General features: G+C 50.9%; 1 protein-coding gene across 1 annotated transcript; it reads left to right on the forward strand.

The window, feature by feature from the left end:
- The first annotated feature begins 446 nt into the window (after positions 1-446).
- Positions 447-16,096, forward strand: Etfb (electron transfer flavoprotein subunit beta). The gene is made up of 6 exons (XM_028858303.2): positions 447-575; positions 10,119-10,277; positions 10,975-11,133; positions 12,871-12,933; positions 14,901-15,059; positions 15,883-16,096. Exons 1-6 carry the CDS (start codon positions 519-521, stop codon positions 16,051-16,053), a joined length of 768 nt encoding a protein of 255 aa, XP_028714136.1. The 5' UTR covers positions 447-518; the 3' UTR covers positions 16,054-16,096.
- Positions 16,097-16,581: the final 485 nt, after the last annotated feature.

The following is a 16,581-nucleotide window of genomic DNA, read 5'->3' on the forward strand; positions in this document are numbered from 1 at the left end:
GTCGTAGGGGACGTGGGTGCAGGGGACGAGCGGACATGGGGGAGTCACAGGGGAGCAAAGTGTAGATGCATAGATGTGGAGGGAATCTGCAGAAAGAACGCGGAGACAAACATGCGAGGGGGCCGCGGGCGTGGGAAAAAAGACACAGAGTGCGCGTGGGAACACAGACGCGGCGACTTGGAATGATGGAGAGAGGGGGAATCTGGATGTGAACTACAGAGCTGGGGACAACAGACGTGCGGGGAAAGGGGGAAGGGTTAGGGCGAACAAGCTGCCAGCAAATTTCTCTTACTGAAATGCCCTTTCCCCTACTTCCGCGCCACGCCCCCTCCACCCATCGGCCCGCCCTGGATCCCGCCTCTCTCCCTGAGTTCCTCTTCCCATTGGTTTCCTTTGGGCTGTGCGGCGGTCGATTGGTTGGAGGTGCGGCGCGCAGGCGTAGAGACAGATACGGGGGTGGAGTGACCTGAGGTCCGGTTTAGCTGCAACTCGACCCGGCCAGTGATTGCTGCAGGAACATGGCGGAGCTGCGCGCGCTTGTGGCTGTCAAGAGGGTCATCGACTTCGCTGTCAAGGTGACTTTCCCCACCCCGATTCTGTCCCAGCACCTTGAGACCGCAGCTATGAGCTTCCAGGATCAGGAGCGTATCCCGCATGGGCGATCCTTCTCAGTTTCTGTTGCCCTTTGACCCTGGAGCAAAGATCAAGGGCTGTGAGTTTCTGACAATCAGATCCCTCTTGGGTCGCGACCCTGCTTCCCTCCTCCTCGGTCCTTTGGTAACTGTGGGCTGGAGGAATCATAGTCCCTATTTAACACATGGGGAAGCTGAGGCATAAAGTCACTTAGCAAGGAAGAAGCAGAATAGAGACTTATATGTGGGACCTGAGATTCAGTCACTTACCACTTTCTAGGCTGCATTACCTGCTCTGCACATGGGGAGCCATCTGGTTCGATGGAACTCAGAAACTGCCTCACCCACATAACCACGGGATGCTTGAGGAAATTCTTTAGCTAGAAAGGGAAGGAGACTCGTGTTTGCTCGAAAAGCAAGTTCAAAGGCGCCAGCTACCAGTTTGACTTTGAGACAATCTGATGTTTCATTGTCCATGAGAGGTTTTTAGGGCTGGATCCCTGAGGTCCTGGTCTCCTCTCAGAAAGAAGCTGGTATAGGCAGCATTGAATCAGACTGGTTCCCAGGCCAGTCTCTCTCAATGCTTGGCCCAACCTGAAATGAAAAAGATGGTGGCAGTTCATGTCTGTCTGTCTCTTTCATACTGGGAGTCCCCCTCTGAGTCCTTCAAATTTCCTAGCATTCCAGGCACAGGGGCTGTGCACCCAAGAGACCTCTGAGATAGGTGAAAACTGGCTACAACATTGACATTAATACCTCCATCCCCACACCCCCACTGAGGATTAATAATAAGGAAGGATACAGGAGGCAGACTCAGACATGAAATGGACGTGACCCTAACAGCAGACACTCAAGTAGGTACAAAGCACCAGCAGACACAAGTCCTGTGCAGAGATTAATCCATTTACATCTTGTGTGCTCTTAATCCCATAAGGTAGAGAAACTGAGGCCTTGCTACTAGCCAGATCCCCCAGCTAAGTAAGCAGCAAGAGTCAGAAGTGCAAACAAGTCTGGCTCTCTGCCTGTTTGCCAGAGAGAAAACAGGTTGGCTTAGGGATGCTTCTAGCAGCCCGGGACAGAGATGATACTTCCAGACTTACTTATTGAGACACATACAGGTTCCTGGGACTCAACTCAATCACCATTTATTTATTTTGTGTGTGTGTGTGTGTGTGTGTGTGTCTGTCTGTCTGTCTGTCTGTCTGTCTGTCTGTCTGTGGTATGTATGTGTCTGTCTGTCTGTCTGTCTGTCTGTGGTGTGTGTGTGTATTGACGGGGACTCAAACCCAGGACCTTTCAGATGCTATGGCAGGCAAGTGCTGTACCCTTGAACTATAGTTCCAGTCCTTTTTCTGTTTTTTTTTTTTAAATTATTATTATTATTAGAGACAAGGTCTTTTTCTTTAACATTTTAAATGATTTATTTATTTTTATGTTATGTGCATTGTTGTTTTGCCTGCATGCATGCATGGGTGTTGAATACTTTGGAGCTGGAATTTAGAGATAGTTATGAGCTACCATGTGGGTAGCCTAGCTCCTCTGGAAGAGCAGCCAGTGCTCTTAACCACTGAGCCATCTCTCCAGGCCCTAATTTTATTTTTTAATTATGTCTATGTGTGTGGATATGTGCACATAAGTATAGGTGCCTTTGAAAGCCAGAATAGGGCATCAGAGCCCCTGAAGTTGGAGTTACAGGTGATTGTGAGCTGCCTGATGGGGTGCTGGGAACTGAACCTGGGTCCTTTAGAAGAGCACCAAGTGTTCTTAACTGATGAGATATCTAGCCCTAGAGACAGTCTTATTTAGTCCAGGTTGGCCTGGGCTTCACTATAATGTCGAGGATAACCTTGAACTCCTGATCCTCCTGCCTCCACATCCTGAGTGCTGGGATTACAAGTGTGTACTACCATGCATGGGTCTGACTGTTTTATTCTGAGATGTTTCATCGCCCAGGCTGGCCTCAGACTCTCCGTCCTCTCACTGGCTTTGATGCATGGCCTGCAGCACCACACCCAGCATCCTGACCACTTTGAATCAGCTCTAACCCCAGCACCTCCTGGTGCAGAGCATGGCCCATGTCCTTTATGATATATCCAGTGGGAACTGAGAGCTGAAAGGTGAACATGGCATGCTACCTGCCACTCTGCTATCCTCAGGGTCAGTGGCACTTCCCTCCCACACTGTGCAGGGCTTCAAACTTCATGTCGAGCGTCTGCTGGTACTCCCTTAAAGCAAGTCAGTGAGTCGGACCTTGCTAGCTAGCTGATCGATTGGGCCAGATTTAGGTGCCATTCTTTCTCCTAACACCCAGCCTCCGGTGGACTGTCAGTTCTCAACCCCAGCCCTAATACACTATTGTTTCCTTTCCAGCCCCAGGCTCCCGTGGACTGTCAGTTCTCAACCCCAGCCCTTATACACTATTGTTTCCTTTCCAGCCCCAGGCTCCAGGCCCTAGCCTGTTAGCTCCTGTTTCACCTGAACCCTGGCTCCAGCCTGCCCCCTGGATCTTGGGCTCTTCCCTCCAGCCCTTTCTCATCCAGCCTTGGGGATTTCCTACATGCAGGACTGACCCTGTCTTGCCCTTCTCAGTGTTCTGTGGCTCCCCAGCACTTTCAATACAAAGTCCCACTTTCTTGGACTGGTTTTGGGGACCCTTGGCTATTTGGTGCAGTCATCTATGTCCCTCCCGGGGCTCTCCCTTGCCATTTCTGGTCTTGTTCTATAATCCCTTTCCATAGTATATCGTGGTCCTCTGTCTACCCCAGTGTGCCACCTGCACCTCCATTTTCAGATGGGCAACTCCTTGCCAGCTGGACCAGGCCTGCCTCACCTCTGTTCTTAGCATCCCCCGGTCTCTCATAATGTTTGCTCAAAGATCACCTTCTCGGAGGCCTTCTGTGATCCCTTGCTGAAAATCACAGTTTTCAGAGGCCCTACCCCCTCCGTACTCCTACTGTGTAACACGTGTCCTTTTCTTATTGCCATCCTGGAATTTGAAATCTGCTGGGGGAAAGAGTGTCTGATGTGTTCACAGTGGGAGCAGTCTCAGGCTGCAGGCATGCCGTCAGGATGGTTCATCTCACTGATAAAATGCCCCTTAAAAATTATTTTTGTTTTATGGATAAGAATGTTTGCCTGTAAATATGCTATGTGCAGTATTTAGATGCACTGCTCTTGGAGGCCAGGAAAGGGCATCTGATCCCCTAGAACTGAAATTACAGATCATTGTGAGCCACCATGTGACTGCTGGGAACCGATCCCCAGTCCTCTGCAAGAACAGCCGTTGTTCTTAACCACTGAGCCCTCTCTCCAGTTCCAGGGAGAATGGTTCTTGCCTGGACTCCAAGACCAGATGTCTGGGCCCACTCTTGGCTCTGTGACTTTGAGGAAGTTAATTAGCCACTCTGAGCCTTTTTCTCCTCCTCTTGACAATGGTACTTATGATAGTGCCTACTTTACGGGGGGGTGGGGTGGGGGGTGGAGGAGGTGGGAGGGGAGGGTTAGTTAATTTTTATTGCATTTATTTAGTGTGGGGGGGGTGGCGGTCATGCACATGCCACAGCACTACTGTGGAGACCAGAAGCCAGCTTCTCCTCCTCGACTGTGTGGGTCTCAGAGATCAAATTCAGGCTGTCAGCCTTGGCAGCAGGCACCCTTATCTACTGAACCACTGCAGTGGCTTACACGCGCCTTTTCAGCATATCCTACTGGCAAGTGCCAGCACTGTGACTGTTGGAGGTAGGTTAAAGAGTCCTTGGAACAGTGCCTAGTATGCGGTGAGTGCTGTTAACTGTTTGACCTGTGAGTGATGGAAGTCTCTTTAGCAACTTCCTTAAAATATAGCCAGTGCTTGCAGAAACAGGGAGAAAGAGGGTATTAATAGGCATTTGGCAACTCCGTGATGTTTGGTTATGGCCAGGGACACATTTTCCATGAAGGTTAACCCTCTTTGAGTTATCCAGGAGAGGCTGGGTAATTTGAGGCCCAGAATAGAACCTTGTGGCCCGGAAGCATGAGTCCGTCCACCTGCGGAGTGGCCGCCCCACCCCTTTAGTGCTGGAGGAAACACTGGCTCTGTACCTTCCCTTCACCGCCCACACTTTCACCTCGCAGCCTCAGGCCCTGGCTTCGCCCCCAAGAGACCTCTCCGTTTGCTGCCCCTGAGCTCCCTTGTGGGAAGGTTCAGAGCTCTGTCCCACGTTAGCCAGTCTGTCTGTCAGTGATCTCCCATCAGGTGTGGCTGCTCTGTTGTTCTGTGCCCACTGGCGCCCTTTCCCATCAGGCTCCATTAAGAAAAGTATGGCACGGACCCAAAGGGAAGTCTGTGCACTGTGTCAAGGGTCCAGGAAAGGCTGCCAGAAGCTGCATTTTAAAACCCTCTCTTTGGGGCTGGCTCAGCAGTTAAGAGCATGGTCTGTTCTTCCAGAGGTCCTGAGTTCAATTCCCAGCAACCACATGGTGGCTCCCAACCATCTGTAATGAGATCTGGCGCCCTCTTCTGACCTGCAGTCACAAAATGCTGTACACATAATAAATAAATTAAAAAAAAAAAAAAACCCTCTCTTTAAAAATAAGTGTGTGTATACACATGCACAAGCAAGCATGCATGTATGCGCCCATGGGCCTAGGTCGGAGGACAAGCGGATGGGTCACTTCTCTCCTTTCACCACGTAGAGATCAAAGTCAGCTTGCCAGCACGCACCTTCCCCGGACTGAGCCCTCTCGGTGCACCTCTTACTTCCTTTACGTTTATCTTTATTGAACTCCTGATTCTCCTGCCTCTACCTCACAAATACTGGGATTATAGGTGTGCACCCCTATACTCGGCTCATAGAAACTCCCTTGCCCTGTAATCCCATCTGCCCTGGAAGCCTCCTCGTGAACGCTGAAAGTTCAAGGCCAGCCCGGGCTACAGTGAATCCAAGGCATTCTGAGCAATGTAGTAAAACCCTGTCTCAGAACCAAAGTGGGGAGCGTATTGCTGGTGATATAGTTCAGTGGTCCGGTGTTTACCCAGAACACAGCAGGCTCTGGTTGTGTCTCTTAAAGGGAATAAGATAGTTTATTCTAGAGCCATTTTGAGTGACCATGGCCCAGAAACACAGATTAAGGTTACCCCAATTACATCTTCCAATGTGGAGGCAGTTTCATGAAGTTTTCATAGTTTTTCAGAACAAAGTCATAGATCAAGGCAAGTTTAAAGTACACTGCTGGCCACACCAGAGAGGTATAGCTCATTGAGATGGAGGAAGCTCTCCTATAAGCCTAAGATGCTACATGATGGCATACTTAGCCTTTGGATTTTTGGATTGGCGGAAGCTAGTGGTCTGCTAAGGTAATAGATTCCAAAGGTTTTTTATGTATTAGTCCCAAGATGTTAGTTCCGACAAAGGAAGGCAAGACCAGCTAGAAGTAGCTCAAGATCAGGTAATTAGCCTCTGGACCTGCAACATCCCAATCTCTCCATAGTCCTGATATTCTAATCAGTCAAAATCCGAAGACAGCTTATTTTCAGGAATTTTCTTCAAAAAACAAAACCCTCTCTTGGATGTAGTAGCAATAGACACAGTTGCTGACTCCATAGAGCCTCCTGCTTCCAAGGCAGTCTTGAGTTAGATGCCCTCCCCCCAACCCCGTTCCCACTTCCTCCCTGGGTGATCTCGGGTCAGCACTGGGTTTCTCCTGCCTCAGTTGCTCCAACGTGGCAATGACAGTGACCAAGTTCCCTGGCTGTTAGGACAGACTACAAGAATCCAGGCTGCTAAAGTAAATTAGAGCTCTGGGGCAGGGCTGCCTGCATGGGGCAAAGCTTAGAATGCTAAATATTTGGGGAACCAGCCTCAATATTATACATCCCAGGGGCTCAGGAGAGAGAACTACTAACGGCCAGGACTATTTTCAGGAAATAGAATCTCAGCACACCAAGCTCTATCATCCACTTGTTTTAATTCCTCTTACATAACATCCTTCAGTTCTGTTCTCATGTCTAGCTCCTTTCTTGCCTGATATCTCTATATTTATCTACTGTCCCCTCTAGGTTCTATCTTAATTCCTTCATCTAGTTCTGTCCCTTATAGGTTCTCATCTATCTAGTTCTTTCCCTTATCAGCTCCTCTCCCATCTCCTTCTCTCTCATCTGGTTCTTCCTCATCTTGTTCTTCCCCATCTGGCTCTTCCTCATCTTCCATCTCGTTCCTCTAGTACTCTCTTTTAGCCCTTCAATCTAGTTCTTCCCCATCTCAGTTTGTTCCTCTCAAGTTCTTACCCATCTAGTTCTTCCATTCTCTTTTCTCTTCTCTGTCTTGTGCCCTGGAAGTCCCGGTATATAAAAGGGAGGGTCCGAGCTAAATTGTGTAAAGCTATTACTTAATGTCCACCTCTCCTAGGCGGCGTCTCCTTTTGGAATTTACAGTAAGTCAGGAGACTTGCATGTAGGCTGTTATCATTGTTAGTCCACCTGGGACTAACAATGGGCGCCCACCTGGGTGGTGTTTCCTGTAGTCCTTGAAAGTGGCTAAGGGAGATAATCTGATTCCAGAGAAAGCCTTTCCTGAGGCTGTTCTCCAAATACCTGGGATGTGTATGTCCAGAGAGTGATCAGTCTACACTGTTAGTCCTTCATAGGGGAAACTCAATTGGAAAAACTATGAAGGCACACATGATTTTCATAACAGAAGACGGCTGATATATAACAAGCCAAGTAACACCAAAAACTCCTTGGGATTTGGCTTCCTCTGGAGGAATTCCCTGATTCCTCCAGGTAGTGACTTTGCCATAACCAGCTGAGTTCTTATGATATTCCTGCGGCCCGCAGCAGAACTCGTATCTAAAATACAAGCAAGAGAGGGTTGGAGATGCCAGTCAGTAGTGGGGTGCTTACTGTCATGCTGGGCTGAACCCTCGGTTCTGCCAAAGAAAGGAAAAATAAATACTGCTGTAGATGTGTCAGGACAACCATTGGTTTCCGGCTTAGTCCTTCCAAGCAGCTAGAAACATGGCAGGCATCTGCAAAGGTGTCCACTGAGCAGGTGAGCTGGCAGCTGGCAGGTTTCCTTGGCCCCTTTGCCATAGGGAGGTCAGCCCTGGGCCTTCCCTGACTTAACCAGCAGACTTTCCTAGGGAGGGCATTTCCTCCCTGTCTTTAAAGAGGAAACTCATATATTACTTCTTTTTAAAAGATAGGATCTCATGTAGCCCAAGTTGGTCTCAAACTTTATGTAGCCAAAGCTGACCTTGCACTTCAGAGTCTTCTGTTTCCTACCTCCTAAATTCTGAGATTACAGGCCCATGTCACCATGCTTGATTGACCTGGTGCTGGGGGTGGAGCCCAGGGCTTCTTGCATGCCAAGCAAGCACTCTGCAAACTAGGCTATATCCCCAGGCCTATCTTGAATTTTGTTTTTTTGTTTGTTTCTTTTTGTTTTTTGTTTGTTTGTTTTTGTTGTTGTTGTTGTTTGAGACAGGGTTTCTCTGTGTAGCTTTGTAACTTTCCTAGAACTCACTCTGTAGCCCAGGCTGGCCTCGAATTTACAGAGATCAGCCTGCCTCTGCCTCCCAAGTGCTGGGATTAAGGGTGTGTGCCACCACCACCCCGGCGTGAATTTGATTTTTTAAGGCAAAGGTTTTTGTTTTTATTTTCCTTGCTGGTGTGTCGAAGTGCATGGGGAGGTTCTAGAGCCTTAGCTGTGACCTCCTAAGGCAGTTCTCAGTGGTTTGTTGACCAGTGTTTGCTTCACAGATAGTGATATATAGGATAATTCAAAGCCAGGGCCATTAACCCAGCATTTATGAGGATCATAACTCTAGGGCTAGCCTGGGCCACAGAGCAAGTTCAAGACCAGTATGAGCAAATTTGTAAGACTCTATTTCGACATAAAAAGAGATACTGCAATGTAGCTAACTGGTAGAATGCCTGTCTAAAATCTACCAATGAGGAGCTGGGGTCGTGCCTCAGAGGCAGAACTTCTGCTAGAACCCCCAGTGAGGATCTGGGGGTGTGGCCCAGTGGTGGCACCTCTGCCTAAAATTCTCCAGTGAGAAGCTGGGGGCATGCCTCAGTGGTAGAACCCCCACTAAAATCCCCAGTCAGGGGCTGGGGGCGTGGCTCAGTGAGAGAATCCCACTTAGAATCCCTCCAGTGACAGTCTGAGGGTGTGGCTCAGAGATGGAGCCCCTGTCTTGCATGCCTTTGGAAGGCCATGGTGCCTATCACAAAAGTCAGTACTGCTGGCCTCTCTACCATGAAGCCACCCTGCCCTACACTGGCCACACTGGCTTCTTTTGACTCTACCTACTCTCCCAGCTCCTTTCTACATCAGGGTCTTAATACCTGCTGTGAACTTCCCTGGAGTACTGTTGCTCACACTTCACCTGGTCAGCCTCAGTCCTCTTTCAGATCTTAGTCTAAGGGCCACTCACTGTCCCATTAAGCTCTTCCTTAACAGCTCTTGCAGGCCCCGGTTCCCTTCCCTCAACAGCTTCAGAAACTCCTGGACATCATCAGGTGGTGCCTCAGGGGCTGCCAGACTGTGACCCCCTCAACCAGGCATTGCAGCTCAAAGCCTGCTGCCTCCTGTGCGGATGGGGGTGATGAGAGCTGGTCTCCGAGGCTAGATTATTGCATGAGACTAGGTACAGTGGCTCAGAGCAGGTGGCTTCATTTGGGGTGGGTGGCAGCATCGGGTGCCGCCAATGACACACACCTGTAATCCTGGCACTAGAGGTGAAGGAAGTGAAGTTGTCCTTCGATCTCTGTGTGCTTCCCATGACACACAGGAAGGCACACACAAACACGCAGCAACATTAGGATTTTTATTTTTAATTATATGTATATGTGTGTTTATATGTGCACATGTGAGTACAGTAGGTGCAGCCAGAAGGGGGCGTCAGATCCCCTAGAGTTGAAGTTACAGGCAGTTGTGGTGCCCCAGTGCTCTGGAAGAGCAGCAGGTGTTTAAAAACACACAAATTTAATAAACCAGTTCTCCTCTGGGCCTCTAAAGGGAGCACTCTCCCCACGTCTGGATTTAGGTCTGTGAAACTGAATTCGGCTGCTTGTTTTGAGCTGACCTCACTTCACAGGCCGACCTCGAGCTTCTGAACCGCTTGCCTCAGCCACTCTAGTGTTGGGATTTTCTAGGACTGAAGCATACACACTTTCTCCCATAAATATACACATCTGTACACACACACACACACACACACACACACACACACACACACACACACGCCAAGAGTAGAGACAGAGTCCACACAACCATAACAAATGACCCTGCTGCTTAGTAAAATCTGAATGAGAGATGAGAGGGTGGTCTGGCATCATCTGTGAGTTCTAAATGGCTATGGGTTAGAACCCATGACCCTAGCGAGACAAGAAGGTCTTGGCCCTTTGTGGACCTCTGCTGTCCCGTCTAGCTGTGCCAGGTCAGCACTAGGCCCCGGCCTTGAGCCCCTCCATGATGCTTGTCTTCCCTGTCTGCCACACAGATCCGGGTAAAGCCTGACAAGTCTGGAGTGGTCACTGATGGCGTGAAGCACTCCATGAACCCTTTCTGTGAGATTGCGGTGGAGGAGGCTGTGCGGCTGAAAGAGAAGAAGCTGGTGAAGGAGGTCATCGCTGTCAGCTGTGGCCCCTCACAGTGCCAGGTGCCTGGGGACCCTGAGTGTGAGCAAGGAGGCTAGGACCTCAACTCCTAGGTCTGAGGGGAGAGGATTGAAGTCTGACGCCTCAGTCTGAGGGAGAAAGCTATCTGAAGCCCTGGGTCTGAGGGAGGAGAGCTGGGGCCTGGACCCTGGGTCTGAAGGAGGAGGGCTGGGGCCTGCACCCTGGGTCTGAGGGAGGAGGACTGGGGCCTGGACCCTGGGTCTGAGGGAGGAGGCTGGGCCTTGACCCCTGGGTCTGAGGGAGGAGGCTGGGGCCTGGACCCTGGGTCTGAGGGAGAAGGCTGGGCCTGGACCCTGGGTCTGAGAGAGGAGGGCTGGGCCTGGACCCTGGGTCTGAGGGAGGAGGGCTGGACCTGGACCCTGGGTCTGAGGGAGGAGGGCTGGGCCTGGACCCTGGGTCTGAGGGAGGAGAGCTGGGGCCTGGACCCTGGGTTTGAGGGAGGAGGGCTGGGGCCTGGACCCTGGGTCTGAGGGAGGAGGGCTGGGCCTGGACCCTGGGTCTGAGGGAGGAGGGCTGGGCCTGGACCCTGGGTCTGAGGGAGGAGGGCTGGGTCTGGACCCTGGGTCTGAGGGAGGAGGGCTGGGCCTGGACCCTGGGTCTGAGGGAGGAGCCTGAGCCTGGGGTATTTGATCACGAGCGTGATGAAGGATGTCTAGTTAACTGCTCTGCCTTCCTCAGGAGACCATCCGTACTGCTCTAGCCATGGGTGCAGACAGAGGCATCCACGTGGAGGTGCCAGCGGCACAGGCAGAAAGCTTAGGCCCCTTGCAGGTGGCCCGGGTCCTCGCCAAGCTGGCCGAGAAGGAGAAGGTGGACCTTTTGTTCCTGGGCAAGCAGGTTGGTGTGCCAGTCCTTCCCTTGCCCACTCCTCACCCTTCTTAGGGTGGGTGTAAGACCACAGGGCAGTAGGCTCAGGCCTGGCAGTTGACACAACCCCGGTCAAGCAGCCCAGGACCCTGCCATCTCCACTGACAGAGGCTGAGCTGCAACACAGACTACCGTGAGTGACAGAAAGATGCTTCTGGCCAAGTGTGGAGTTCAGCAAGCTTTGGTTTGATGGGTGAGACAGAGACCTGGCCCAAGCCAGAGGCAGTAACAGGTTAAGAATGTGCTGAGTCTGGCTTGATAACTGTGTCTGTGTTACCACAGGAGTGCAAATAACCAAAGAACATGCTGAGGGAAGAGTCAGACACTTGGTGTATGAAGGGCTGAGACATCGGGGAGATGTGGGTAGGAATTCAGGAGACTAGCCTGGCCTTGAAACAGACTTGAGTGTGTTTGTTGTAGGGCACTAGGGAGCCACAGCTGATCTGTGAGCAGGAGAGGGACAGGATCTCCTCTGGGGCCAGGATGAGTGGTCTGGAGTTTGGAGAAGGTGGACCAAAGTGATGACTGGGCTGTACTGGGGCTCACTGAGGTAGTCTCGCCACTGTTTGACCTGTCTGCTCTGGAGACCCAGGGACACTGCCCTTCCTGTGGTAGCTGCCTTTTTCACAAAGGCTCAAGAGATGGCTCAGCAGTTACGAGCAGTGGCTGCTCATCTGGAGGTCCTGAGTTCAGTTCCCAACAACCATGTGGTGGCTCACAGCTGTCTACAGTGGGATCTTATGCCCTCTTCTGGTATAAAGTCATACATGCAGATAAAGCACTCATGTACATAAAATAAATAAATCTTTTAAAAAATAATACTCTTCATGGTGTCGCAGGAGGAGGGCAGAAGAGGTGTATGGGAAGAGCCGCAGGCAGAGGGGAGGAGAAAGATAAAGGGATTATGGATGGGTGCTGAGAAGGTGGGAGATCAATGAGGCATAGAGGCAGAGGATACAGGAAGCCGGGGAGACAGCTGGGGTCCTAGGGATGGGGGAAGGAGCTCCAGGAAACCGGGCCAGCCTTGGGGAGAGAGTATGGGTGCTGGTCATGTGGGTCCTGCCAGCACTGTGAAAATCAGATAATAGAAGACATTACCAAAGCCCAGGAGTCACAGCAGAATTCCGTAAACTGAGGCCAAGTGCTGAATCGGAGAACAAACCAAAGAGACCTCATGGGGTTGGGGTCCAGGTATCATTGGTACCAGGTGGTGGCAGCCTGGCATTTAGCAGCTGCAGGAACACCAAGACTTCATGTGCCCACCCCTGAACCAATCAGTGGAGTAAGGAGGGGAGAGTGGGTGAAATACTTTTACTGACTTTGCTCTTGTTCCTTCCGGTTCCTGCTGTTTCTGCCACAGATCCTGGCTGCCTTGTAAGTCAGGTGAATGGACAACTACACAGGGGTCTCCACATCCCTGCATAAGTGACTGCTGTACTTGGTCCTAGGGAGGAAATCATTCTAGACCAGCAATCAGCAATCTGTGGCTCCAGGCAACATCTGTTTTGCCCATAAAGTTTTATTGGTTCACCCACACATGTTCACATGCATATCTCCTGTAGCTAGAGTGCTACGTGACCTGCTAGAACAGCTTGCAAAGCCTAAGTATCCTGTCTTGCCTGCTGAGCACTGTTATTGATAAGAAGTCTAAGAGGCTGGCACCAGCCCAGCCATTATCACAAGGTCCTCCCTCTCTCTCCCTCCTAGGCCATCGATGATGACTGTAACCAGACAGGTCAGATGACAGCCGGGCTTCTGGACTGGCCGCAGGTGAGGCTGGGGTAAGGAGCACCTGACCTCTTCCTTCTAGCTCAGCTCCTCCCTGGGACCTTTGCACCTGCTGTTTTCCCATTTGCTCCTGGCTCCCCCAGTGCTCTGCTTCAGGGCTCTGCTCGAAGGGACCTTTCTTGCCTACACTGAATGAATCACTGTTGTGAAGAGACATGTTTACCGGTTACTCGACTGTCATGGTTTTTAGAACAGCCTTACTGAGAAACCAGGGACCCACAGTAAGCTGTGCACACTTAAAGTGTGTGATTGTGATATTGTGAAGGAAGGATGGGAGGGAGGGAGGAAGGGAGGGGGGAGGGAGGGAGGGAGGGAGGGAGGGAGGGAGGAAGGAAAGAAAGAAAGAAAGAAAGAAAGAAAGAAAGAAAGAAAGAAAGAAAGAAAGAAAGAAAGAAAGAAAGAAAGAAAGAAAGAAAGAAGGAAGGTGTTTGCCACCAAGCCAAGGTGATGTGTGGGAGAAAACCGGCTCCCCCAAGTTGTACACACACACACACACACACTAAATAAACACAAATAAATAAATAAGTGTAAAATTTAAGAATAATAAGATGAAGCATGACTGAGGAAGACACCAACTGTTGTCCTCTGGACTCCACATGCACCTGTACACCCACACATGTACAAAAACGCACAAAGTTCACTCAGCCTGACACATTTTGACCCAGGGTCTACCCGTTGCCAGAGTCATGAGAGTGCACCTCAGATGTCACGTTTTCAGTTTAAACTAAGGAGGACATGGTGAGACAGCTCAGCAGATAAAGGCTCTTGCTAGCAAGTCTGACTGCCTGAGTTCGAGCCCACTGTGAGACCCTCGTTCTCCCTCCACCTCTTGAGTGCTGTGATGACAGACGTGCACCAACAGCCCTAGTGTATGCGGTGCTGGGGATGGCACACAAGGCTTTGTGCACACTAGACAAGCACTGTGCCAACTGAGCTACGTCCCAGCCTCCAAGTTCCTGCTTCTACAGCAGAATGGAGAGCCTGGCTCAGGTTCTTTAACTGGTATTGAGGGCTGGAGAGATGGCTCATCACTTAAGAGCATGTTTCCCAGTATCCATGTCAGGCAGCTCACTGCCTGTGACTCCAGTTCCAGGAGCTCCAACACCCTCTTCTAGCCACTGTGGGGGCACGCACGCATGTGCACGCGCACATGTGCGCGCACGCGCGAGCGCACACAAATGATGTAATAAAAATGATAAATGTAGCTAGTGTTAAGATAGCAGGGTGACCATAGCTGAGATACTGTAGAACAGAACAGACTCAGGGAAGTGATATGTCTAGTGTGTCCACCCTCCATCTCTTAAAGACTTATTTTTTTATTTACATATATGTGTGTTTGTGTGAGTGTATGTGGGGGCCCTCAGAGGCCAGAAGGTGGCTTTGGACCCCGTACAGCTGGAGTTACAGCCAAGTATGAGCCACTATGTCAGTGCTGGGAATTGAACTCAGGTCCTCTGGAAAAGTACTAAATGCTCATAACAACTTACCCATCTCTCTAGTGCCTAGATTTATTTTAGTGTGTGTGTGTGTGTGTGTGTGTGTGTGTGTGTGTGTGTGTGTGATGGTGGGGAAGGACAGTGTGCACGTGTGTGCAGGTGTCTGCAGAGGCCAGAGGAGGGCATCAGAACACTGGAGTTACAGTTACAGGCAGTGTAAGCCATTCACATGCATGCTGGGAAGCAAGCCCAGGCCGTCTGCAGGAGCAGCAGGCGCTCTTAACCACGGAGCCGCCTCTCCAGCCCATCGCCACATTTGAATGAAGAAGTGAAGATGAGCCCCCACCAGAGTTTGCTCACTGTGGGTCACCCCTGGTTTTACATATCACAGGGACTCTTGCCTTCTGCTCTCATCCACTCATTTCACATGCTGTGCATGTGCTCAGCAGCGGAGCCCAAGGCCTGCTCAGTGCCTGCTTTGAATTGGCTTTTCTCTGATGCCGTCTCCTCCAGGGCACATTCGCCTCTCAGGTGACACTGGAGGGAGACAAGATCAAAGTGGAACGGGAAATCGATGGGGGTCTGGAGACCCTACGCCTGAAGCTGCCATCTGTGGTGACTGCTGACCTGAGGCTCAATGAGCCTCGCTATGCCACACTACCCAACATCATGGTGAGTAGTTGGTGGCAAGCCACTGGGCCCTTCTGTGGGAAGGACTGGTACATCCTCAGTGATTGGATGGCACAAGGGATATACCATCCGAAGGAGAGGGTCACCTGGCCATCCTGGATAGCGGTTCCCAGGCTCATCTCTGCCAGTGGTAAAGTTAATGGGCTAGTGTAGGAGAACCTGTCAGGGTCACAGCTGGTAGAAAGTCTCTGCACACCCCAGAGGGGTTTCTTCCTGTCATCCTAGCCGGTGCAAGTTCACTAGACAATCCTGGACAAATTACAAGCCAGTCACCAAAACTCATGGTCAGCTTTGCCAGTTGGAAGTCATTGTATAGGCCATCTTGGTGGGAGCCAAGGTCTCTTGGTCAAAAGGAAGTTGATCCCAAATCTGAACAGCAAGCAGGATAAGTATTTTCAGTCAGCTTGACCAAAATGGTGTGTTGGGTGAGTCACCCTGGCCAATATGGAAGGTTGAGTGTGTCACCTTGGCCAGTAGGAGGGTTCAGTGGTCAAGTTCACCAGTGTGAGGCTTTAGTAGGTCAGCTCAGCCGCAGTCTATGTACCACAGCCAAAAGGACATCTGTTCTCCCTGTGCTCTGTGGAAGCTTAGGGTGGGTTACTAAGGGAGATCTGCTGCTGTAATTGAGCATCCCAGCCTGTAGGGATATCTGCTGTAGCTGTGAGAAATCCCAGCCCTGGCCAGCAGGGAGGTCCTGAGGGATTCCTGGCAACACATATGGCTCTGTGCATGCACCACTCACCAGCAGGAGGTAGGGTCAGGACAAGGCTTGGTAGCCCCATGGGCCACTGATTCCTGTGTGCAGAAAGCCAAGAAGAAGAAGATTGAAGTGATCAAGCCTGGAGACCTGGGTGTGGACCTGACTTCCAAGGTCTCTGTGATCAGTGTGGAGGAGCCCCCTCAACGCTTAGCAGGAGTCAAGGTGGAGACCACAGAGGACCTGGTGGCTAAGCTGAAGGAGGTGGGGCGGATCTGAGACCCTCCCTGATACTCTGCAATAAAACTGTGCCTTTCCAAGACACTGCCTCTGTTTCCTCATTCTGTGGATGTCCATTATTTGATTCACTCACCAAACATCTGCCTAAATCTCCCATGTGACAGGCCCTGTGCAGGGTGAGGCTGAGGAGTGAGCCTTTGAGTCACATCCCCACCATTGACTTCACTGTAAAGGAAGCTGGTGGAAGCGACTGCAGTACAGGTTGATGAAGGCTAGGTGGGGAGGCACCCAGGCCTTGGGGTCTCATGTGAGATTTCTAGCCTGGCTGATGGAGTCAGAGAACCTTCCCAAAGATGGAGTCCACATGAGTGCTGGAAGAATATCAGGGAGACAAGGGCTCCTAGCTCCAGTGGATTTGGGCAGTCTGCTGTCTAGGCAGACAGATCCATACCGAGACTTGGCACCCAAAAAGGAATGAGGCTAGAGTCTTGTCTGCTGAGGGACGCATAGGCCAAGAAGACTTGTGGGCTGGGCATGTCATTCAGTGGCAGAGCACTTGCCTAGCAT

The sequence above is a fragment of the Peromyscus leucopus genome, chromosome 1 (genome assembly GCF_004664715.2).
Source record: "Peromyscus leucopus breed LL Stock chromosome 1, UCI_PerLeu_2.1, whole genome shotgun sequence".
Taxonomy (NCBI): Eukaryota; Metazoa; Chordata; class Mammalia; order Rodentia; family Cricetidae; genus Peromyscus; species Peromyscus leucopus.

What these genes read in the sequence shown, in the direction of transcription:
- Etfb (XM_028858303.2), top strand. Translation starts at nt 519, where the DNA reads ATGGCGGAGCTGCGCGCGCTTGTGGCTGTCAAGAGGGTCATCGACTTC. An exon ending in TCATCGACTTCGCTGTCAAG is followed by an intron (nt 576 to 10,118) that starts GTGACTTTCCCC and finishes TCTGCCACACAG; the next exon opens with ATCCGGGTAAAGCCTGACAA. An exon ending in CCACACTACCCAACATCATG is followed by an intron (nt 15,060 to 15,882) that starts GTGAGTAGTTGG and finishes TCCTGTGTGCAG; the next exon opens with AAAGCCAAGAAGAAGAAGAT.